Genomic DNA, 25,802 nt, shown 5'->3' on the forward strand with positions numbered 1-25,802 from the left:
AGTGATAGCAGTGGAAGAACCTAAAACTTCACTTCCCAAAGTAATAGAAAAAAATTGGGAAGTGGCAGGATTCAAGTTAAATAGGAATAAAACAAAATTATTAGTTAAAAATATGAAGGAAGAGGAAAAAATAGAGTTAGAACAAGATATTGAGATTGAAGTCCACAAAAAGGTCAAGTATTTAGGGATTTGGTTAACATCAAGAAATATAAACCTATTTAAAAATAATTATGAAAAAATCTGGCTTGAGGTAAAAAGAAATTTAGAAATATGGAGCAGAATGAATCTCTCATTGTTAGGCAAGATATAGGAGATTAAAATGAATGTGTTGCCAAAAATGCTATTTATTTCCAATCAATACCAGTCATCCTGAAAGATGAATGCTTTAAAAAATGGCAGAAAGAGATTTCAAAATTTATCGGGGCGGGGGGGGGGGGGCAAAAGGCCAAGGATAAAACATAAAATACTTACAGACACAAAATATAGAGGTGGGTTTGCCCACCCAGACCTCAAATTGTACTATGAATCTGCTTGTCTGGTATGGATCAGGGACTGGATGAGGCTGGATAAGCAAGAGGCATTAGAATTAGAAGGACACGATAACAGATTTGGCTGGCACCCATATTTATGGTATGGGAAAGGAAAGGTTCACAGAAGTTTTTATAACCATATAATTAGGAAATCACTAATGAGAGTATGGGAGAGATATAAAGACTTACTGGAACAAAAGACCCCTTGGTGGCTTTCACCACATGAAGCATTACTGCTCAAACTTGGAAAGAAAGGAAAATGGTTCACATATGTTGATTTATTAAAGGACCATGATGGAAAATGGAAGTTAAGAGATTATGACGAGATCAAAGATCATTTTCAGAGTTGGTTGCACTATCAACAATTATACGAAACATATAAAGAAGACAGTAAGAAAGGATTTAGCTATACAAGATCTAGGTTTCAGATCGAAATGATTGAAGGGAAAGTGAAATTACTGAAGGCTGCATACAGCATACTGCTAGAATGGGAGGCGAAAGATGAAGAGGTAAAATCAGTCATGATCAAATGGGCACAAGATGTAGGTCACAATATTATGATGGAAGATTGGGAAATGTTATGGAAAATTGATCTAAAATTTACACATTGTTCTTTGCTGAGGGAGAATTCTATGAAGATGATGTATAGATGGTATATGACACCAGTGCAGTTAGGGAAAACTAGCTCAAATATATCTTGGAAGTGTAAGGAGAAGGAGGGGAATTTTTATCATATTTGGTGGGATTGTAATGTAATTAAATTTTTTTGGGAAATGATATGCAACAAATTGAAGAAAATGTTCCACCTAACATTTGTCAAAAAACCTTTAGCATTTTTGCTAGGGATTGTAGATTGTAGGGAAAGACCTGTCAAAGAAGTTGAAAAATATGTTTATGTATGCGACAACGGCAGCAAGAGTCTTAATAGCACAAGGATGGAAGACTGAGGAAACTCCGACTAAAGAAGTATGGCAAGAGAAATTGATGGACTATGCAGAATTGGCAAAATTGACACATAAACTACGGGACAAGGATAACTGTGCCTTTAAAGATGAATGGGAACCTTTTACAAAGTACTTAAAGACGCAACAAAGTGAATTGGACTGCTTGGCAGGTTTTGAATAAATACTCACAAACTTTTTACTGATAACAAACAGTTAGACAAATTAAGGATCTATACAAATTTGTAACATGCAGAGAATAGCATTTATAGAGAAACCAGAGACTGGAACTGAGGGAAGTCGGGGGTGTTAGTTTTATGGGAGAGAGGGGGAAGGGGAAATGGGGGGGAATTAAGGATGATATGTTTTAAGATAATATGTTTTGTTTAAATTCTTAATAAAAAATCTATTTAAAAAAAGAGAAACATTTTACACAGCCGTTCTTCCTTAGTGGGTACTATACTTGTTCTCCACCTTTGTGCCAATAAGATTCTAGCTGCGGCAGTGGTGTATAGTAATAAACTCTTTTGTTTTTTGTGGACCTCCGTTGTTTCTATCCCCAAGAGGAAAATCACAGGTGGGGAAAGTTTTTAAAATTATCTTTAAAAAATTCATTATATATAGTTTCTCAATATTCCTTAATTACTTTACAGGACCACCACATGTGAAAAAAATCTCTCATTTTCATTACACTTGCAACATTTACCTTTTTTTTTTAAAGACATTTTCACCAATCTTGTGGGTGTTAAATACCATCTGTGGGTCATTTTCATCATATTTTCTTTTACTGCAAAATATGTTGTGAATTTCATATTTATTTTCCACAACTTTCTCCATAATTCATAATCAGTATTGTGACCCACACCTTGTGCCCACTTAATCATGCTCGATTTCACAAATTCATATTTAGTTGTATTGTACAATTGTATTGCATTACAGTTTAAAGCACATTTTGTTTTCATTTTTTCATTTCTTTCACTTTATTTGTCCACTGAAAATTTTATCTCATATCCCTGACAACGTGCTCTGTTTGCTCCGAGTTCTTCTATATCCCCACATACCTGGTTTTCTCTTCTCCTTAGTGAAGACATATTCCTGAGATCATTCTTTCTATGTTTTTCAGTAGCGAATGATTCTTTACTCTTCACAGCTAAGGTGTATACGTTTAATGATTGTATTGCTGTCTGCATATGTGAAACCTTGATGACTGAAGGCTATATACTTTATATGTCTCATTTTCATGTAATAAACCAATCTTTATTTACATTATGGTGTACAAAGGTCTTTATGGGCATCAGGGTGAAAGGTGTACACCATTTTAAATGGAGGCACGTACTGACTCCATGCAAAATATTCCAGTCCTCTCAGAGCTGTACGCTGAAGACGCATGTGTGGTAGGCGTGTATGTGGGTTCAGACATACACCTTGTAACAGTGTAAAAAGAGACTACAGTTTCAGTCCAATTCTCCATAGAGTTTGCTTCTGCAAAGTGACTCTTATCCTCATCCTGCACATGATAATTTCTTCATTTGCCCCTTGAAGTAGTAAGCTCTTACATATGTAGTCAGACAAAGGTAAAAAGAAAAACCTGAATATTGTATATGATTTTTACTTGCAAGAGAATTCACATTATGGTAAGGGTTGTGTAGACTTGGCTGGATTCCATCCGTTGGCCAAAGAAGAAGTAGTTGCAATGAATTTGTTTTCTTGCCAGAAAGAACAATCTGCTCCAATTGTCAGTTACCCTAGGATTACAGAACTGAAGGGGAACTTCACTGGATTTTCCTAGAAGGATACACTCTATTGTGCTCGTAACTCTCTCTATATATAAAAAAGAAATTATGTAGTGTCCTTGCATACTGAAGACACACCTCTTTACCCTTACCTTTAACACATGAGATATATTGATTGTATTTGTTTTAAACTGATTTTTAATATCAAAATTTTAAATTGCAACTGTAACCTGCCCTGGAACTTTGTGGTAAAGGGCAGGTAAGAAATCAAATCATCACCATCACTCATTCTCAGTAGCATTCTTTTTGGGGGATGCTACAGTGGGTAGATATTTCCTATCAATTGGATCTTATTTCTGCATTTAGTCTTAGAAAATTTCAGAATGAAATGTCTATGTGAAATTTCCTTCATCCAGATCTATTCCCAGCCGACCTGTCATCAGTACAGAGTTATGTATCCACAGGGAATTCTTGTTCCTCCTGCTAAAGCATAGGAAGCAGATTCAATGGAGCAAAGAGCAATGCAACAGAGACCTACTTAATTCTACTTGAGTAGAAACTAGTCTTTCTGCCATAGAAAGATCCTTGACAACTTATCCTGTATCCTGGAGTAATAAATGTTAACCGTGATAATGAGCCTAAAAAGACAAGCGGGAGCTTGTAACACAACAAGCAAGCTAGTTTCCCCCCCTCTCCAACATTTCCAGTAGCTCACAATAGCAATGTCAAGGTATTGTCAGTTATCTCTTGTGCAGATGCGTAAACAAGCCCAGAGAAATGATTTGTTTGGAACCATATGGCTACGCAATGCATAGCTTGGGACAAAAAAGCATATGGTGCATGGACCTTTCCAGACAAAGATTAAAATGAGTTTTATTTTTAGCGCTTTATTAGCACGAGCCGTGATCCAGCACCAGTGATATAACTCATATCCTGCCCTTATGTAATGTTTCAGCTTGGGGGCATAACAACATCTCTGCAACGGAATGAGCTCCATATGGAACAATGTTTTGAGATCTGAGCAACATCTGTGCACGCTAAAAGAAACATCTGGAAAGTCCCTCTGCTTCTCTCCACACAACAAGGCCTTCTGGTGAAATGAACTCTTCGTAAGCAGGAGTCGCGACTGTCTTCTCTGCTCCCCGCAATTGACTGATGGTTAAAAGCAGAGATACGGTAAGAAAACCATATAGTAAGCACAGAAAGCAGATAGGGAGAAGGAGGAAGCCTTGTCAACCATGCAGGGCCCAAGATATTTAATGAAATAAACCCTGCTTTACACAGATAAGCTGGTGAATGTGTTCCCCGACTGTGACGCTTCAAACAGCAGGTGGAAGATCACTTGGATGAATGCTTCTGAAATGAAAAAAAAGATTCCCAGGACATTCAAAACTCTTGTATTGTCGGAGTAGAAGGGAAGCTGGGTTGGACTCTCACATTTAGTTTTCTACGTGTGGGGATTTTCCATGTGGAAAAACATCAGATCATGCAAATGCTCCTCATCTCCTGCACACACCCTGAAGCAGAGAAGTCCAGGAACACTTTTTATGTCTTATTTTGCTGTTTGTGTGGACTAAGCAAATATCAAGGTAATCGAAGAGTGCTATAGTTCGGGAAGGAGGGTTGCTGTGCAACCACAAACTCACTTTTAGCTCCCAACCCCTGCAAAAAATAAAATAAAATATTTTGACAAGGTCTGTGAGCTTTCAGGTCTTATGGACTTTTATTGAGCTTCCAGAGATAACCACTTTGTGGTTCCTTTGACCCCTATTTTTTTCTCGTTCCCCATGAGCCTGTTAGCAGCTAGGCATGCACTGCAACACTTTGTTGCAAGTTCCCATTTGCTGCTGCTGCTTGTGAGACACAATTCATTACACTAGTGGGGAAGAATGGAGGAAAACGCTTTCTTGCTTTCAGATGACCGACTTTTGGGTGACCACAACATTGCCTTGATATAAAATGTACAGGGTTGCAGTTGGATGCTAACTTCTTGTGCACTTCTATATCACTGTGATATATGACCCCTCAAATTGAGCTATTAGTGAATCTACAATCAGTTAAAAACAAAACACAAATTCCTCTCACCATTGACATATATCTAAGTAATCAATTCTCCTCCTGTAGAAAAGGTATCCAAAATATTTGTGGCATTTTCACCTATATCAAATATGTTATGCCAGGCATAGGCAAACTCAGCCCTCCAGATGTTTTGGGACTACAACTCCCATCATCCCTGACCACTGGTCCTGTTAGCTAGGGATGATGGGAGTTGTAGTCCCAAAACATCTGGAGGGCTGAGTTTGCCTATGCCTGTGTTATGCCCATATGAATGTGCTCCTTGAAATTGTTTTCCTAAAACATCATTTGCACCTGTGATTGTATGACAATGGGTTTGCTGGAATGGCTTTCATATAATGTCTTCTGGCTTCAGAGGTACCGAAGAACATCCGGTATATAAAGCCATTGTCTCTGTAGCACCATCTGTTTCGGTTTTGATATTTAGGAGTAAGATTGGCAGAGCAAGAACTGAATTTGTTATTCATGAAGAGTCTTTGAATTTACAAATGTATGCATGATTGGAAGTGGATTCCTTTTTTTCTACTTTCTCCCCATGAATACACATATTTTCACAAGCAGCTCTGCGAGACTGGATATCCATTTTGCAATATGGGATTTATTTTTTGATATTTGTGTACATTGTGTCTTAACATTTTCAAGCTGGCCTCATCACTTTTCAGTATTTTACAATGCTCAGAATCTATTTTAGTTTCTTTTCCATAGTTTGTTATAAACCCTTTTAAGCATAGCCACCTTGAGGCCTTGTGGTTGGGTATATTGACAGAATATTTTATTGGGCAGGGTGGGGGAAGACTGCAAAAACCCTTTTCTGCCTGTGCCATTTACTACATCAGTGCTACAGGTTGACCACATAAAGAGGCCAACTTCCAATGGCTTTCAACTTTCCCCTTTTTAAAAAGGACATTCCCTTATTCCAAATAGGATTCCTCGCAAGAAAAGGGGAAAGTTGACAGCTATGGCTATAATTCTGTAAATATGAAACCAGTGCCACTGGTTTGTGAAAAGAATGCATGGAAACTGTGCAACTTCCACACTGGAGTTGTTTCCTGATGGGATTCAGTCAAGTACTGGCAAATTTAGGTTGTGCAATTAAATATTTGGTGCTCTTCTGTGACAAACCTTTTAAAAAGAGAGAGAGAAATACATCTGTGGTAACAAAAGCGACTGGAAAGTGTGAGATAACGAAGCAACATCATATACTCTCCCTGAAAACAAATCAGAATGGATCCTCAATAAACATCCAGCAGCTGGGTCCAATCCCTCCCGGCTTCTCCTCAGACCACACTCTCCAGCCCCATCCCACTTGGCTGTCCATCAATCCCACCCAGGAGCACTAGGGAGGGGTGTGTGTGAGAGAGAGAGTGAGTGAGTGAGAGAGTGAGACACTGCCAGTTAGTGGCAGCTCCCTCAAACCGCTGGGAAGGGACCACTGGTTCGCTGCCGCAATCCCCCCTTCCCTTCCCACCCGGCTTCTCCTTCTTCATATACGCTCCTCCTCCTCCTTGGTTGCCAGGTGAAGCAGGTCTGAAAGGGGAGGGACCGGCCCATGGACCAGCCGGGCCTAGAGCCAAGCCCGGAGGAGCCGCTGCTGCCAAGGAAGGCCTGTGGAAATACAAACGTAGTGCAAAGGTGCAGTGGCCGTCGCCAGAGCCACAGCTGGGCTGAGGGTCTCTTGCTGGAGGGCACTGAGGGAAGAGCAGCCGGATGCTGCCGCCGCTGCTGCCCAGAACCTGAGGTGATGCCTCTTTCCTTTCCTCCCTCTTACTCGGTCACTCTCCTCTCTCTCTCTCTCGTATTCCCCCTCCCCATTGAAAAACTTATAAGTTTATGTTGATTAAAATCATTCTTCATTTTAAATATTGTATTGTTTTCCCTGTTTTGTGTGTGTACTACAAATAAAATATGTGCAGTGTGGAATTCGTTCATATTTTTTTCAAACTATAGTCCGGCCCCCGACAGTGTCTGAGGGACAGTGAACTGGCCCCATTTCAAAAGTTTGAGGACCCCTGGTATATAACCTTTTTTTCTGCTCCGGAGGGTAGGACTCAAACCAATGGCTTCAAGTTTCAAGAAAGGACATTCCGACTAAACATACAGAAAAAGCTTTCTGACAGTAAGAGCTGTTCAGCAGTGGAACAGACTCCCACGAGAAGTGGTGGACTCTCCTTCCTTTGAGGTTTTCAAACAGAGGTCGGATGGCCATCTGTCATGGATGCTTTAGCTGAGATTCCTGCATTGCAGGGGGTTGGACTAGATGATCCTCAGGGTCCCTTCCAAGTTCTATGAACTCCAGTGTGCAGTTGGAATTGACAGAGAACTAGAGAGGCCTATACAGAGAGTGTGTATCTCAGGAGTGTTAGTTGAAACTGGGTAAGTGACCTTGTGGGGCACTTCACAGGTTCCTCTTTCGGGACTTTTCTGTCTATGGAAGGAGTGCCTGTTTGCTACAAATGTGTTTTCCTAACATTGTAAAACAAAGCAAATACTATAATCACTCTGTACAGTGTAATCTCTTACAAATAAAGCTTTTATTGGAAACGGCCAGTGGTCTAATTAAGCCATTTTAGACTCTGAGATGAAAGGTCTTACATGAGCCTCCTTCTTTAGGTAGTAATGTGCACTATATACTTCAAAATGTGGTAGGCAAGTTCTGCTGCAATTTGGATGTCACCTGATGGGTGGGGCCTAGATTCTGCCCCCAGAGTCTTGCCCTGACATCATCACCAGTGGAAGTTCTCCTTTGAAAAGCCTCTTTACTGAAGGGAAGATGAGTTATCAGCAGCGTCTGATTTTGGGCAGTGTGGACAGCCCCTGCACAGGCCACCAAGCTGAGAGGCTGCAAAATTAAGAACATCCATCATTGAAAAAGATCCACTTGGGGGCACCAAATTTTGGCCTCGCACAGGGTGCCATATTGCAAAAGATTACCAAAGTCCGCCCTTGATACAAGTTATCTCCACGTGCTGTTTTCATAGCATGTTTAATAATAGCCAAGTGCCCACCATCATAAACAAACATCACAAAACGACTTCGTTGACATTTCCTCTCTTTCTCTTGTTAACACCGCGGTTGTTTTCATTTTTGCTTTGACAATACAGAAGGTTAATGTCATTCATGAAATTCAAGGACTACACCACTAGTCCCAATGAGATGCCACAAAGCCTGCTTGAAGCCTTTCTTAACAGCTCTTTACAAACAACTATCTCTTCTCAAAGGACCTTTCTCTGTTAGTTCTGAAAGCATCCTTCTGCTGGTCTGTAGCATACCTGTTACAAGGTCACACCTATACCATATATTTAAAACACTCTTATACCACTTCAGCTGCCATGTATTCCCCCAAAGAACCCTTGCTAAGAGTGCTGAGAGTTGTTAGAAGACCCCTCATAGAGCTACAATTCTCAGCATCCCTTAACAAACTACGTACAGGGGCAGCAAAGCTTCTGAATGCTGTTTGGTGGTCCTGGTTGGCTACTATGAGAATAAAATGTTGGACTAGATGAGCCATTGGCTTGATCCAGCAGGCTTGTTTTATATTTCAAGGTAACTACAGTTCCCATGAGTCTCTGGGAAGAAGCCATGGCTGTTAAAGTAGTATAACAGGGTTTTAAATGTATGGTTTGGATGCGACCTTACCTCATACAGTTCTGCTGGTCAATTACATCCCCTCATCACAAGGCAAGGCCAAAGATGCCACAAACTCTGTCCCATTTATTTTCATTTTCTGGAAGCTGGCCTGTCTCTCCACATATGCAACGCAGGTGAGGGCTCTGTATAAAGTGGGACCTTTGGAAGTTATTTATCCAGCTGCCAGGACATTTCAAAGGCATGCCCTCAAGCTATGTCCTTCTTCAATCTGTGGCTCAACAGAAGGCTGCCATCAGGAGCAGGGAACCTGCAACACACCAGACGTTTCTGAATCCCAATTCCCAGCCAGCTTGGCCAATGGCCAGGCACGTTGGGAGTTGTAGTCCCACAACATCTGGAGAGCCATCCTTGACAGGAATCCTGAAGTCCTTCCTGAAAGCTCTACTTCACACTCTTCACACACAATCCTACCAACATTCCACTTTCTGCATTTTTGTTTCAGTAGCCTCTGGATAGGCAAACAGTCCCCAAAAAGCAGGAAGCTGGCGCTGGCTCATCTAGTCTGACAGGAAGTGGCTTTCTGGAGATTCAGACAGGAATCTTTCCAACCATGTGTGGAAATGCAGGGGCTGAGACCTTTTGCAAAGTAAGGCGTGTATTTTACCAGAATGGCCTGTGACAGCCAGAGACTGCTACTAGTTCCTAGATAACACGATGACCATGTACATACGCAATAGACAATCTTTATAGAATTCCTTCAAACCATAATAAGTACAAAATGAAATCTTTAGTCTCAAAGTCTCTGAAAATCTTTAAATGAAGCAAGGTACCGATGAAAGACAAGCTGTGAAGCTTTGTGTATTCAGCAAATATGATGCCCAACACTGAACAGTGATTCTGGATATTGACTACTGTTTCGTAGAATTCTTCATCAGCGTGATGGGAGGATATAGAATTACTTCATAAACTGAAAATAAAATTTTACAGACGATGACCTGCATGACATATCACTTTACAAAAATTATAAACTATAATACAAACAGTAATGAAAAAGAGTACATACTCCATCTTATTTCGAATGAATGCATATAAATGAAAATATCAAATGCTGTGGAACAGTGCTCATATAAGAATGTAGTCACTGCTACTAACAGATTTCATTTTGTACTTATTATGGTTTGAAGGAATTCTATAAAGATTGTCTATTGCATATGTACATGGTCATCATGTTGCTTAGATATTGCTGACGTTCTCTTTGCAACACAGGGGTTTGTTTGGTTCCTAGGTTCCTAGATGGCAGTGACACTTCTGTGCATACCAGCTAGGAAGTAAGTCCTATCCAATTCAATGGGGCTTGACCTGACTAAGCATGCTTAGGAGCAGATAAGAAGGCACAGGATATGCAATGTAGTTACCCGACTCTTGTTTTTAACAACAACATGACACACAAATATTTAACTGATGAAGCTTTTCCTGGTGTGATTTTAAAAGGATTAGGTTGCTGCTACTTTTTCTTTTTGCATATCAAGCTGCTCTTAAAGTCATAGCTGCAGGCCAGTAAAAAAAAGTTCGCAAACCACAGTGAAAAACCTGGTCACATTTAGAAAGGGGGTCTTTCTACCACCATTAACCATGACTGCCCTTCCTTCCTCTATTGCCTGCAAGCTTGAGCTCAGAAGAAGAAGAGAAGAAGAGTTTGGATTTGATATCCCGCTTTATCACTACTGTAAGGAGTCTCCAAGCGGCTCACATTCTCCTTTCCCTTCCTCCCCCACAACAAACACTCTGTGAGGTGAGTGGGGCTGAGAGACTTCAAAAAAGTGTGACTAGCCCAAGGTCACCCAGCAGCTGCATGTGGAGGAACGGGGAAGTGAACCCGGTTCTCCAGATTACGAGTCTACCGCTCTTAAGCACTACACCACACTGGCTCTCTTTACTGGGGAGCCACAGTAGGGGCTTGAAACGGTTACAGCAAAGTTTTAAACTATTCCTGCACACAACGCAATGACAGGTGAAGCTTGAATAATTGGATGATGGGGGGTGGAAACTGTTCATCTGATGAGCAGGGAGGAGGTGATTCCCATCCTGGGTGGCACTGCATGACCATGATGGGGATTTAAACTGCTGTGCCTGCTTGACGTTGTGCACTCTTTTCTTCTCTTCAGCAGTGCTGCCGCCGCCGCCCCTGGGAAATTGGGTCAGGGGGGTTGGTAGGCCACTGGGGAAGTCTGTGCAGCCTGGATCAGTTCCTTCCCTGCCCCTGCTAAAGGTTGTTATTTAGCAAAGCAATTGCAATTTTGCAAAACAATGAAGAAAGACATTCAGAGGGGGGGGGGGATTTCCAGATTATCAGTAGTTTCGGATGGGATTCAATCGTATGCCACCAAATTCATGTTGTGCATTTAAAGTGTATTTGGAGATCTTGCATGACAAGCCCAATCTTCCAGCCTTGCTCCCAAACTGGACTATTTGCAACAAGGAAAGTGATGGGGAAAATGCCCTGCGTAGTGTGGGGTCACTTGCTTGATGCAACATTGTATAGCTTCCCCACATATAAATTGGCCCTCAAAAGCCCAGCAGTAGACCTGACAGGAAGAAAAAAAGCACCTTAAAGAGGTGCCAAGTTCATATAATTTCTCTTCTCAGTTGGACCTCATCCTTCTCTCAGTGAAAAGAACAAAAGTGGCTTGGTCTTGATGCTAGAGGTTCAGTATGGGCCCTAGTCCCCATTCTTCAAATATTTTCTATAGCTAATGTTCTCTGAAATTTCCCAGGATTCTCTTTGTTCTATAATGAGGTGACCTCCATGATTTCCCACAGAAGCAGCAGCTGGCAAGGGAATCGAAAAGCTTGACAAACCTTTCCTGCCAACCTTAACTCCCACATAGCCTCTTTCTCCTTTAAATTATACTTTCCTCATTACTGTGCTTCTAATTATTTTGCTAATTTAAGACATCACTTCTCCCCCCCCCCCGTAATGCAGCGAGCATGAAATATATATGACATTTCAATGGAGAGTATAACTTGGTTATTCCCTATTGAGATTCAGAAGAGCAGAGGAGGGGAAGTGGGAAAGTATATTTTCCATAAAACACGCCAGACGACCCAGGTTGATATAAATGGCATAGGCAGAAAAGACCCATGTTACAAACAAGCTAAGAAACAAGTAGGTATCCTGCCATTTCTGAATCATTTTTAGGGGTGGCTCAGTTGCTAAAAAAAGTGTCCTTCTAATTCTTGGGTGTGAGAATTTCCACACATATGTAAAAACACCAGCAGTGGGCTTTTGTGAGCACAGCCCACCACAGAAACAAACATTTGTGCTATCATGTCATTCTACCTTTTCAGGTATTTGGGTCCATCAATTCTTTGTTTCTTTGACTCTACATTGGCCCCAAACCTTATTGATGTGCTGACAATACTTTTCCAATTACAAATATAAGAAATTACTTGTAGGTGCTTTTGTTTCCCTTTAACACTCATAATGGATGAATATTTCTGTCTTCAGTAGTCATTTCCCTCCCCAGTGGTTCCAAGTCTTGTTTCTGGGTGATGCTGCATTTTTTTGCCACCATCACATGTATTTAAAGCTTGGAGTCAATGGCTGAACACTCTCTGCTCACTCCAAACATGTTGGTTTTGTTGGAGTTCATAGCTGTCCGGACAGGAAATGAGTTAGTTGAGTTTGATCATGCAAGTGCACCGACAGTTCCAGAATGTGTAATAGTTCTACAAAGCCACAAGAATAGAAGAACTGACCAGCTGTATCTAACCAAAAGTCCACCTATTGCAGTATCCCACTCCCAGCCACGGAATTTCATGAAGCCACTGCTTAGCTATTAGCCAGGATTTCACCCACTTGAAGAAGGAGAGGGAAGCTCTGGAATCAGAGCATCTTCTCCTGTGAAAAAGATTTAGCCAAATAATACCGCACACAAGGATTTCATCCTGATAAGTTTTAGACAATGGTGTCATTCACACATCATGGTAAACCATAGTTAATGGTTTCCTGTGCACATGCTGATCTTAGCCAGTTTGCCCCTCCCAGCTTTCAATGACAGGAAACAAAGCACATTCACTGGCTTAGCATTACATCTGAACCAGGGACCATGGTTTGTTTCACTCCCAATAAATCATGCTCTGTACCCAAGGCTTCTTCTTGGCTTACTGATCATGGGTTTGTTGCAGCAAACCAAGTCATCCTCCCTGGTTCAGATACAGCACTAAACAAGGGATCATGGTTTGTTTTCTTCATACACTAGTGGGGAGAAGAAACAGCCCCCTTTGTGCATTCACAGCAAACCGTTAACTATGGTTTACTGTGACATGCAAACTGGAACAATGAGGCTCTTGGGTTCAATGGACCCACTTTCTAGCTCAGTTTATCATTCCAGTCCAAGAGGAACTGAAGATGGCTGGAACCATGTGTGTCAATTTGGATCTTATATACAGTGGGACCTCGGGTTAAGTACTTAATTCGTTCTGGAGGTCTGTTCTTAACCTGAAGCACCACTTTAGCTAATGGGGCCTCCTGCTGCTGCCGTGCCACTGCAGCACGATTTCTGTTCTCATCCTGAAGCAAAGTTCTTAACCCGAGGTACTATTTCTGGGTTAGCGAAGTCTGTAACTTGAAGCGTCTGTAACCTCAAGCATATTTAACCAGAGGTACCACTGTAAAGGGAACTGATGCAGAACTCAACAAAGCCAAAGAATGAACCACATGTACCTCCAAGCACGAACTGCCCTACCGCATTCTTCTGGAGGGCAAACCCCTCAGATTGAATGAGGCTTTAAGCTACTCTGAGAGCTTCTCTTCCCCCAAAGTGATGTTGGCATATTCCATTGTTCCCATTGCAGGGATGGCCTCCTTTTGAACTGCTGTGGCATGGAGCAGATTTGCAGAAGCCCTCATCCCATTGCTTCACAATGCAGAGCTTCAAAAATCAGGATGTGACGTTACCAGAAAGAGCTTTGTCCAGAGTGAAAGCCTGGTTCTTCTTCCCTTGCCCTGGAAGGAGTGTGTGTGTGCGTGTGCGTGTGCATGCGCACACACACACACACACACATTTATATTTTTTAAAAGTCCTTCAAGAAATAAATACAAAGCTAGAAACAATTTCTCCTAGCTGCATGATGAATGGCCACTGTACAAAGCAACTGGACTTGGGGTTCCACATTCACTTCCTTTCAGTCTTTCTGTCTTTCTTTCATGGCTTTCGGGACGTGGGAAGCTGGTAGCTATGAACACAAGTAGGATGTTATTCTTCATTGCTGCATCAGTTTGCTGCTGAGCAAGTGTAGAGATGAGAACAGTTGCTACCTGCAAAACAAACAGGGGAGGGGGGATTTTTAAAGAAATGTGTATAGGTACTCAGCGTGTCTTAGGACATAGTCAACCAGATCACTGTCAAAGAACACCTTGCATCAACACAGTAGAATCTCTGCTTACGATAAGGTTACCAGATTTTCCCCCAATGAATCCAGGGACACTTCAATCAATCAATCAATTAAATACTACACGTTCAGGACGTTGATGCTGCAGCGATGGCGGTGGCAGAGGGGCGGCCACCGCCTTGACCTCAACCACCACATTTCCCCTTCCTCCGAGGCTTCTATCTCTTTTTTCCATGAGCCTGGGCAGCCCCTGAGTTGTTGGTTCTTCGGTGGTGATGGTGGTGGTAGGGAAGCGATGCGTGGTGCGTCATGCATGGAAGGCGGAGAAGGGGGGCCAAGAGTGACGGTGGCGAGGCTTGGGCACCACGATGCCTCCCTTCCCATCAGAGCAGCCCCAATCCCATTCCTACTTGCATGCAAGCAGGAGGGGGCGGGGATCCCTCAGCTGTGAAGGGAGGCTTCCCGTTGCCTAACTGAGAGATCCCTGCCTCCGGCTGCTTGCATGCAAGCTCTGATAGGCAGCGTGAAGCCTCCCTTCACAGCTGAGAGATCCCTGCCCTGCTCCTGCTTGCACGCAAGTAGTTGAGAGGCTGTGCCGATAGGCAGCATGAAGCCTCCCTTCACAGCTTAGTTGCTGGGGTCAGGGAAGGTGGAGGCAGCCCAGAAGCTGCATTTTAGAGCCCCCGCACCACCATCATATGGGGACTTCCAAGCAGCTCCTGAAGCCAGCCAGAGACAACTGCTCCGGGCTGCTGAGACTGCCGCTGCTGCGTTTCCCGGGACATTAGATGAAATCCAGGGACATTCCAGGGATGGAATTTGCCCCGGGACTTATTTGCAAATCTGGGGACTGTCCCTGGGAAACAGGGATGTCTGGTAATTCTAACCTACGAAGTTTTGCATTGTTGTAACAGCTGACTCACCCACCTCCCAAACAGGATTGCGTGAATCTTTTATACTTATTCTTATGAAACTTCTTTTGATCCATTTTCAAAAACAATGTCTCACACAGGGGGGAGAGCTATCATTTAGGAAAGGCAAGCTTGAAGTGACCTTGGAACTGATTTCATGGCTGTAATAATATTATTTTTAATTACATTTTCACTCCATCCTTCCTTCAAGGGCTTCAGGGCTTCAGAAAAAATGGTCTCTCTCCAGTATTTACTTATCCTCACAACAACCCTGTGAAGTAGGTTCAGCTGAGAGAAAGTGACAGGTATAATAAGGTCACTACGGTTCCCAGGATTCTTTGAGGGGAAGCCATGACTGTTAAAGTGATATAAGAATGCTTTCAACGTATGCGATGGATGTGACTGAAGTGTTATAATTTGCTCTGCTTCTTTCTTCCAGCTTTATGGAAACCAAACATCTTGTTTCTGAAACTAATACATATATTGTGGAGGAAGTTTATCACAGCACTGAAGGGAAATGGATTATTCAGATGGATTTGGGCTTTTCAAGATGGCAGTGGTGTAACAATCCAAAGGGAATATTTCCTCATTCATTACACTTCTTTGCACTTCCTTCCCAACCATTTGGAATACCTACAAATTAGGAGTAAGGAAGTAATGGATCCAAAATTATAGGCAAGTTGCCCAGCTGAGCAGGGATTTGAATCCAGATCTCCTGGAAGGCAGATCAATGACTATCCTCACTACAACACACTGGCTCTGATGCAAGACCCACAGAAAACGAGTAGGAATCCCGGTTATATTACTTTCAATAGTGTTTGCCCTTGAGTAGGTTTGGATGCCTCCCTCTGCCTGTCACAATCCAGCGCAGGGCCAAGCGTACTCAAGCCAATTTATTTTAGGGGAGTTAGGACTTCCGGGTTGGCGCCATCGCCGAATGGCGGACTCCCTCCGAGCTCCGGAGGGAGCCTGCTCGGCAGGGGCTGGGTCCTACCGCACCGGCGATGCGGGGACCCTTAAAAACCACGGCCACGGAGGCCGTGGACATGGAGACTCGGCTGGCACCGCTAGCGCCCTCCCGACTCGTGAAGGAGCCTTTTTAAAGGCTACGGATCGGGTGCCGGGGAGAAGCGTGGTGCTTTGAGTCCTCTGCTATCCCTGCCGAGCGAAGCCGCATGCCATCCGGCGGAGAGCGCTGACTTCTTCCTTTGAAAATTCGGACTTCTTAACAACAACCCGTGAGTAATTTGGAAACCGGGTTCAAAAGGAGAAAAAAAGAATTTTTTTTTTTTTCCGGATTGGACACGAGCGGGGGGGGATCCAAAAAGGAAGTCAGTCCCCCTCCCTACTGTAAACCTTCCAAAACAAGGACGGGGAAACCAAGGTCCAAAAAGATTTGTATTGCTGATAAAAACTAAGAATTCCACGATGGGGAACTACAAGAACTGTGCTGGAGGAAGAATTGAGGGAGAAGGGAAACGTAACCCCCCCCCCCCTGGGAACCGGGGTGATTGAAGAGAGAGCCTGGTGAAGAGTCGGAGATTTTGACAGCTGTCAAAGTAGCTGTCAAAGTCGGAAAGCAGAGAGGATTTTATTATGAGAACTTTGCTGGTTAAATTTGTTACAATTTGCTATAATCCGTTAAAACTTGGATACAAAATGGCGAAAACATGGATAACAATCGGACTTTTGGACTAGAGAAAACAAAGTTACAACAATCCCCCTAGAGGAGTTTCGGGACATTACAAAGATGGTCGTAAGTGGAAAAATACCATTGGAATTTTACAGGACTGGTTATCTTCTGGGAAAGCTGCAAAACGGAAACAATATTTTGTCTACAGGGTGTTCAGCTAAAGGAGACAATAGAATTTTCTATTGAAGAAAGGAAGGGACTGAACGCAAGTTTTTGTTCCTGAATAACAATAATCCCTGCAGAGTTACTAAACTTCTGAACTAGAACGTTTCAGCAGCAGAACAAGAGGAAATTGGACTACAACTTGGAAAGAACAATGGGGGGAGGTTTATTAAAGATTTGAAGTTAAATGTCTTAAAAAAAAAATTATTATAAAAAGAAAAAGCCAGCAAGGAGTTGGGGGAAATAGGTGATTTATGGTCTTTAAGAATTCCAGGCAGATAACATGGTTTGGTGGTCAGGGGGAAATTAAACCGGGGACAGGGGGGGGAGAACTAAAATCCAAAGGCTTGTCAACTTTTTTTTTTTTTTTCTGAATTGGCTCTTTTTCATCTATTATGCTTTTTATTTCTTATTTCTTATATTTCTATTGTGTGGGGTGTCCTTATCATTAAAAAAAGGGAAATTGTGGAATGAAAATGGGGTGGGCCCTGGGGAGAGAACTTTTGTCTTTTATTAGGGGTATTGATGAGGAGTGTATAAATTTTAAATTCGAATAATGGTCTAAACAAATTAAGTTTCAATTAGAACTGAGAGCTTGTGGAGCCAACAATATGAAAGGGGAATATGGTAGGGGTGGGGGAAGGGGGGAGTCCCGGAAAGTGGCTGTATGAAAATAAGGCTTTGAATATACTTTAATCTTTACTTTCTGTATTTTTGAAAATCTTAATAAATATCATTTAAAAAAAAAAAATATTTTAGGGGAGTTAAGCTTGCTTAAGTCTGTGCTAAATTGTGCCCAGCGGGTTGAAGAATTTAGCTGGGGGGGGGGGGGAGGACAACACCTGTGCTTGAACATTTTATTTTTTGCCCAGATCTGAAGAAGTTGTATCATAAAGAGGATTGTAAGCAACTATCTTTTACTTTCATGGTTAAGGATAGTTATTTATGCCATCCAGACTCCTAGAAAAGCGGGAGAGGGGAGGGGAGAGAGAAAATTAACTGGCAACTTGGAGGCAGCTCTAAGACATATGCTTGCTGCAGGCAGAAACAAGCTTTTTACATCAGTGATGTAGAACGGAGACAGAGCAGCTGCATAAAATAGCAAGAAAGGAGGGAGAAAAGCAACTCCCCCACTCCTTGTTATTGTGGGGGTTTATTATATAACCCCCCCAAAAGCAACCACAGTCATCTTTTTGATTCTTCTGGAGGGCATTTTTGAGGGTTGCAGCAACACAAACACAAATGAGTATTTTCAATCCTACAGCTGAAGAACATCTTGCAAATTGACCATTTAGCCTCGGGGTTCCCAAAGTGAGAGGAAGATCTCCCTAGAGAGATGCAGACAGTTGCTAGGCTAAATCAAGCTTTTCCACGAGACACTGAAATCTGTGTATGTGTGGTTGGCCTAGGAGGCAGCAGAGAATGGGAGGGGAGAGAGAGAGAGAGAGAGAGGGGGGGGGGGAAACAGCATTTCTATACACACACACAGTGAAAAACTTGACTTTGTACAAACCAAGATGTGTGGAATGACTTTGCCTGTTCTTTTTGCAGTTTCCTGATATCTGTCTGTCTGTCTGCCTATCTGTCTGTCTAAAATGAAGGGCAGGATGAGCTTTGAAGTAGGTATAAATATTTTGTAGATGGCAGGTAGGTTCCTGACTTACAAAGAACAAACTGATCTTCACTTTAGTGCTGGAGAAGGGGGAGCATACACCACCCAAAGAGAGATGGGGAAATAATCAATCTTTTTCTTCTTCTTTTTAAAGTAAGACAAGAGAGAGGTGGACCATAAAGAAGGCTGATTGCTGAAGAATTGATGCTTTTGAATTATGGTGCTGGGGGAGACTCTTGAGTGTCCCATGGACTGCAAGAAGATCTATCCATTCTGAAGGAAATCAGCCCTGAGTGCTCACTGGAAGGACAGATCCTGAAGCTGAGGCTCCAATACTTTGGCCACCTCATGAGAAGAGAAGACTCCCTGGAAAAGACCCTGATGTTGGGAAAGATGGAGGGCACAAAGAGAAGGGGATGACAGAGGACAAGATGGTTGGACAGTGTTCTCGAAGCTACGAACATGAGTCTGACCAAACTGCAGGAAGCAGTGGAAGACAGGAGTGCCTAGCATGCTCTGGTCCATGGGGTCACAAAGAGTCGGACACGACTAAACGACAACAACAAAGTATTTCTGAAATAGGGTATATTTGCCATGGGGAATGGGTAGCCTTTTGCTCCTTGTGTTCTTTTTTTAGAGGGCTATAGGATGACTTAATCAGAGAGAAGCACTCATCTTTTCGTAGTAGTAATTAATAATGAATTTTCAAAAACTTGAAACAACATCCAGAACTGTTCAGTATATGGTGAGGAGAAAGACAACAGAAGGGAGAAACTTTTTTATTTTATTTTAAATATCTTTCATGGGTACTATCCCATATCCACAGAACCCTAAGGCCATTCATTTTCACAGGCAGCTCTTGAGGTGCTCCTGTTGAATGAAGTGTGACAGATGTTGACCAGGGAGAGGGCCTTTGTGGTGGTGGTGCTTCATCTGTGGAAAGCTTTCCCCAGGGAAGCTCACAGGTGCCCACACTGCTATCTTTCCAGCTCCTGGTGAATGAATAATGATAAATATATATTTATTTAATACTTTGCTTTTCAAAGAAAAAAAACCCTTAGCTTTGAATCTGAAGTGATTTTATGTTGCATTACCTGCGGCGTTGCTGTTTCTTTCCTGGTCATATTTTATAATGTTATTTTAACTGAATGTTGTGCAAGTACACTTTGATTTGAAAGGCAGTCTAGAAAATGTATTAATATCTACCATGTATTTTGGAAAATGGCTTGTCTGTTCGTTCCCTGTGTGCTTCGATGCCTATCAAGATATTGTCACTGAGAATTAAAAGCACAATGGTCACTTCCGGGGTGGCGCCATCGGCAATGGCGGACTCCCTCTGAACTGGAGGGACTAGCTCCGCGGGAAATGGGTCTTCTCCGCTACGGCGAAGCGGGGACCCTTTTAAAAATCACAGGCGGATGAAGCCTGTGACCATGGGACTCGGCGGGCACCTTTAGCGCCCCTCCCAACTCGCTAAGGAACCCACTAATGGGCTCCGAAGTGAAGAGGGGGAAGTGGCGTGGTGCTGTGAGTCAACTGCTATTTCCGTGGAGCGAAGCCGCATAGCCGTTGCCGGAGAGCGCTGCCTTTTTCCTGGGACAATTTGGACTCAGAAAATAAGCACCCGTGAGTACTTAGACTTTGAACAACTGGACATTAAATGGGGACTTGCGAGCAGAAAGGAATTGGATCTTAAAAATTTATTTCAATTTGGTACGGAACGGGAAGGTCTAAACAGCAAGTCAGCCTTCCGTTCTTCTGTAGACAGAATAAAGCAAAGACAACGTAAACTAGAGCTCAGAAAATCGCCTTTAAAGGATTGGATTTCATCATTTAAAATTGTGGAACCACCCTTCGACAGCAGGAGAAGAAGGGGGATCTTTTTTGGACTGTTTAAAGTGAGTTTAAAGTAATGCAACTTTCCTCCGTCCTGATCCTAGAGCGGGGTGTCAGGACTGACGTTTGAAGTTCATTGACCAGAGACAAACGTTTTTGACAGATAGCTAAAAGAAGAGAAACATAGTGATTCCACTGTTCCCCTCCGCATTTTAAAGGAATAAATATTGACAAAGTATCTCAAAAAGGGAAACTTTGTTGCAAGAACAAATAGAAGTTTTCCCCCTAGAGGGAGACTGTGAAACTGTAACCAACTCCAGGGAGCCGGCAGCTGTTTACAGATTACAATCGTGGGAATAGGCATTTGACCTTGCAGGACAATGTATTCAGAAGCTTTGTTGTGTGCTTTCTACAAAACAAATGCCCTACTGGAACAGTTACATGAGAAGGTGAATTTGATGACGACTTCGACTAGAAATTTTGAACAGGCAGTGGGAAATTTTGAACAGACAGTGGGAAAATATGTGGAGCCCACCCAGGAATTAAATCAGGAGTGTGTCCTGACAGAACAGGCCCAACAGGAATATGAGTTTTCGGATTTGACAAATGAACTTGGAAAAAGCCAGATTTGGAAAGGAAAAGTTTGGTTTGGCTTGGAAATGGGGGGCTGGATTGACCCCCCTATGCCGGGATGTTTGGACTTTTCAAATCTGGCAATGGGCCGTGAGATGTTTGGGATTGTGGGGGCTCTTAATTTTGGAAGGTCTTTGAAACATGCTTTTAAATACCATATGGAATTCAGTGCTGAATATGGAAAAGGGGCTGATCTGTCGAGAAGGGTTAAAAATATTGCCAAGCTGGAGTTACCACGAGCAGGAGACAAGGGAAAATACAGTTACAATATGAAGAAGAGCTGTGGAAGGGACATAGAAGAGACTTGAGGGCCTCGGATATAAGGTTGCCAGGTTAATGGGCCAGATCGATGGGATAATAAGGACTGACAAAACCCGGAACCAGGAGGAAGGGACGTTGGATGAAGATTGGATCTGTTTGTATTTCTTTTTTCTACCATTAGAACTGTTTTATAAAATTGATGAATGTTAGAAAAATGTTGAAATGAAATTACTCGGCTTTAGTAAAGATGTTTAAAGAATTATGAAAGAATATTATGGTTATGAGAAGTTGGTAAGAATAAGATTTAAGTTTTAAGCTTTAAGGTTTATTTTCTTATAGAAAGAAAGATAAGATTAAAACTGTTTAGGGTAATGTAATGACAGAATATTATGAAATATGGAAAGGATTTGCTGGGATAATTAATAACTAGGATACAAAGAAAGGGAGGAGGAGGAGGTCAAAGAAAGAAGGTAATGACAGTTGAGGATTCGAGAATAATGAATTTGTTTTTAAATGTTCTTAAATTATTTGTGGTGTATTTTTGTTTTTTTATGTCTTTTTCTCTTATTTTTGAATTTGTATTCGTAGGGTTGGAAGGAGTTTGTTTTTCTTTCTTTATCTACTTTGTTAACTATTTTTATTTTGTATTTTCTTCTGCTTTTATTTTATTTTGCAACACTTTGAAAATTTCAATAAATATTTTATATAAAAAAAAGAGAATTAAAAGCACAATGGTTACAAAGTGGGGGCAGCGATCTTTGTCAAAGTTCAGATGTTGCCCCCGTTTTGATTCAAGATGGAAGTGTGGAACATCACTTTGGTGTGACTTTGCCCCCTCCGTGGGTATAGGTTTGGCCGCCTCTTGATATCGTTGCCAAACGCAGCATCAGGTTTCCTGAGGTGGGGGTGGCAGCTTTCACCATCATTTATACATCAGACGCCATTTTGAATCTGTAGTGGCACCTGCCCTGTGGAACGCCCTCCCATCAGATGTCAAGGAAATAAACAACTATCTTAATTTTAAAAGACATCTCAAGGCAGCCCTGTCTAGGGAAGTTTTTAATGTTTGATGTTCTGTTGTGCTTTTAATTCTGTTGAGAGCTGCCCAGAGTGGCTGGGGAAACCCAGCCAGATGGGCGGGGTATAAAGAAATAAATTAATTATTATTATTATTATTATTATTAGTAGTAGTAGTAGTAGTAGTATGATGGGTCAAAACTCACAAATTACACATTTAAAAATCACAATACTTCTTGGTTTCTAAAAATTCTGGCACAGCAGGAGATATATATATATAGACTGCTCACATATTAGTGGCATAAAAAGCAGGGAGATGTCTTCCCTCTGCTTTGTCATAAACCACATGTTTACATTGCTGTACACACCAGAGAGGAGCCGGGGTGTCTTCACCCGATCCACATTACCTGATTCATTTCCCTGCACCAGCAACCTGCCCTGAACTCCTTTTCAATGAAACCACCATCCGTGCATGTGCTGCCATCCGCACGTGTTTGACAGACACCTGAAATGCACACACCTTAACAGTGGCTGGTGTTTTCAAATCAGATGGAAGCTGACAGCAAACCCATCAAACAGTGGCAATTCTCAAGAAGCTACAGGACAGATAGGGATTGTGGCAAACATCACGCATACTTGGCTTCAAACACCAGCGGTGGGAGCACAGTGGAGCCGAAGTAAATGGCAATGTGTGCATAAAGATAGAGAGAAAGAGATATAAAGCTAGCTAGACCTGTATCTATTTCTCTATCTGCAAACAGACAGAGGTAGACAGAGATAGACAAAGATACATAAGATTAATACATTCACACTAGGTGTTCTGGAGGGAGAAAAGGTAAACATGTGGCTGCTGTTTTCTGTGGCAAGCCCACTGCAGACCCCAGCACTGAAGTTAAAAGGAGCAGGTGACATTAATGTAATCTGCCTGGGAGCCATTCCAGTCAGAGTAGACAAGATTGGGCTGGATGGACAAGCAGCCTGACTTTTTATGTTCCACACTCAGCATTTAGTTTGGCTCCCAATTCAGGTCATATTTTTTTCCAGGCTGCTTTCCCTCTTTAATCTACAAGCCAAGCCAAAGATGGACAACAACCCATTTTTATATGCACAGAGAATTAGGGCACCGTCTTTCAGAAACTCTGACATAAATCCTGTTGGAATTAACCGGAACAGAAGCCTCGGTCCCTGAAAAGCCGTGTTTCGGAATTGTCAGCAGATACTAATTCCCCTCACTTTGTTACGCTGCTCCAAAAGCTTTACAATATGTCCTTTCTGTGCCTTTCTGTGAAGCCAGGATCAGATTTGTAGTCCCTGACCTCTGCCAGGCTATGATGGCGCTGCCCGAGGGTAACAAACTTGGTCGTGTCCGGGCCAAGAGGGCTTTATCGTTTCAGTTCGCAAAGATAGCTAAACTAGGATTTTCTCAACAAATCGTCTCTTCTTTTTTGTAAAAATACCCCCTAAAAACCACAAAGAAGCTAATATTTTGGAGAACAAAGAAGTATTTATGCTGCAGTGCTGCATATAGGTGGTTTCAGATTCTTGCCTTTGGGCAAGTTTAACTATTAAAGGAAATCAAGCCTTCCCTACCTTTGCCTTCCAAGTCCATTCCACCGGCTCAGCCTAACGCTGTGATGTAGAATTCATTTCCAGGAAGTCCCTTGCGGCATGAACTGTGGTTACGTGACATACATAGCTAAAGGAAAACCTTTGCAAGACTAAATTAACCATTGCCTATGCCCCGGAGACTGCCCTGACTCTTATTTACACAGCCAAACACTTTATAAGAATCTGTACCAGAGGTTGTTCCTATCATGGGCTGAGTCAGGGCCACTCCAGACTGGGCAATTTGGGTCCCCCCCCCCCCGCAGTGTATTTTGCAATATGTCGTTGTCCCCAAAATGGTACATTAATGCTGCATTTGTACTGGATCATTCTGCTTTATTAACTGTTCTGCGATGCTTCTCCAACATTACCACTTGGAAGGGCACTCTTGTGCTATAGAACAACAATGACGAGATGAAAAACAAACAAAAACCCAGCAACATTTTCAGTTTTAAAAAAATTACAGGGTTTCTGCAGGAGCCAGAGGGCATGGAAGTAGGATCCTGTAGAATGGCCCAAATATCATAATGAGTACAAATTATTATGGAATCTGCAAAGGCCCTGAGTTCCAGTAGGTTAAGACACATTTATGCCATACATGTAAAGCACCATGAATACCACTTTAAACTGCCACAACTTTCTCTAAAGAGTTGTAGATTTTGTTAGGAGACCTCTATTTCCTTCCCAGGGCAATAATTCCCAGAGTGGTTTAACAGCCAATCCCTCTTCACAGGGAACTCTGGGGTTATGTGAGGGGAATACAGGGGTCTCCTAAAAACTCTCAGCACCCTTAACAAACTACAGCTCCCAGAATTATTTGAGGGAAGCCATGGCTGTATCATAGTGCTTTAAATTTATGGTGTGAATGTGGCTGTCAAAGATAGTTAGGATGACTGAAATATCTTAATGTTTTCAGGTTCTGCATCCTACATGTAAGTTATTCAGAAGAGCTATTCACAAGCCCAGAATGAAGTACAGACACACGCAAACATGGGCATAGCCAGGATTTTTGTTGGGAGGGAGGGGCAGAACCTTAGCTAGCTATGTTTTTTTTTTTTATTTAGGGTAGGGCAGCTGCACTTCCCTGTGTTAGAATTCCTGCTCCATGATTGCAGTCATGGGATTTTTGTCTATCACATGACGGTATATGTTTTGACTCCACAGAGTGGGAAGTGATGGAGACAGGATGTTTGTGTTACTGTGTTCCGTGAAGTGGGACTATTGTCCTTTGTTCTTTTCCTCTTTGCTGTCTGATGCTAGAGAGAGAGGGAGCCATGTTGCAGTGCTCCGTGTGTGTTTATATGTAAATAAAGTAGATTAGCCAACATGCTGAGTTGCTGAGGTCTGTCATGCAATGCTGTAAAGACTCTGTGGATCCCTAAGTATGCCGGTGTTGGTTGGCATCGGTCGCTGTGATGTTCGGGCTTTTGAAGCTCCTGAACAATCGACCAGGAGGGAGAGAACATGCCAGTTGGGCATGTGTCTCTGCCAGGGTCCTACTCGAGTGTAAGCTAAACTCCTGACACCCTGCCTCCACCTTTGGCTATGCCCATGCATGCAAATACTTACAGAATAAGGTGATTTCCCGATTACACCTCCACCCTTGGATCTGTGAATCCGCGTTTGCCTTCATTAACCAGTGTTGGCCTTTCTGTCCTCGTGTGCCAGACCAAGACCTACAGAGAGAATGTGCACCTTATTAGGATGTCATGGCTGAACCTGAAGGGAAATATTGGCAAATATGCACGGCAGCCATTCATGAAGCCTCTGGAATGTATACATCTGAACTGAAAGTATACTTCTGTCTGAA

The 25,802-nt window shown here is 42.4% G+C and overlaps 1 protein-coding gene across 2 annotated transcripts in view; it reads right to left on the bottom strand.

Moving 5' to 3' along the window:
- Window positions 1–7,784: 7,784 nt before the first annotated feature.
- Window positions 7,785–25,802, bottom strand: part of LOC308476517 (galactosylgalactosylxylosylprotein 3-beta-glucuronosyltransferase 1-like) — a 62,711-nt gene continuing 44,693 nt past the window's right edge. For both annotated transcript variants that reach the window (XM_081004202.1, XM_081004201.1), the window contains 2 exons: window positions 25,562–25,668; window positions 7,785–14,188 (listed from right to left, as the gene is read on the bottom strand). In XM_081004202.1, coding sequence (XP_080860328.1) covers window positions 25,582–25,668 — 87 coding nt within the window. In that variant the 3' untranslated portion in view covers window positions 7,785–14,188; window positions 25,562–25,581. The remainder of the gene's footprint in view (window positions 14,189–25,561; window positions 25,669–25,802) is intronic.

The sequence above is a fragment of the Podarcis pityusensis genome (assembly GCF_964106645.2).
Source record: "Podarcis pityusensis genome assembly, chromosome: 4".
Taxonomy (NCBI): domain Eukaryota; kingdom Metazoa; phylum Chordata; class Lepidosauria; order Squamata; family Lacertidae; genus Podarcis; species Podarcis pityusensis.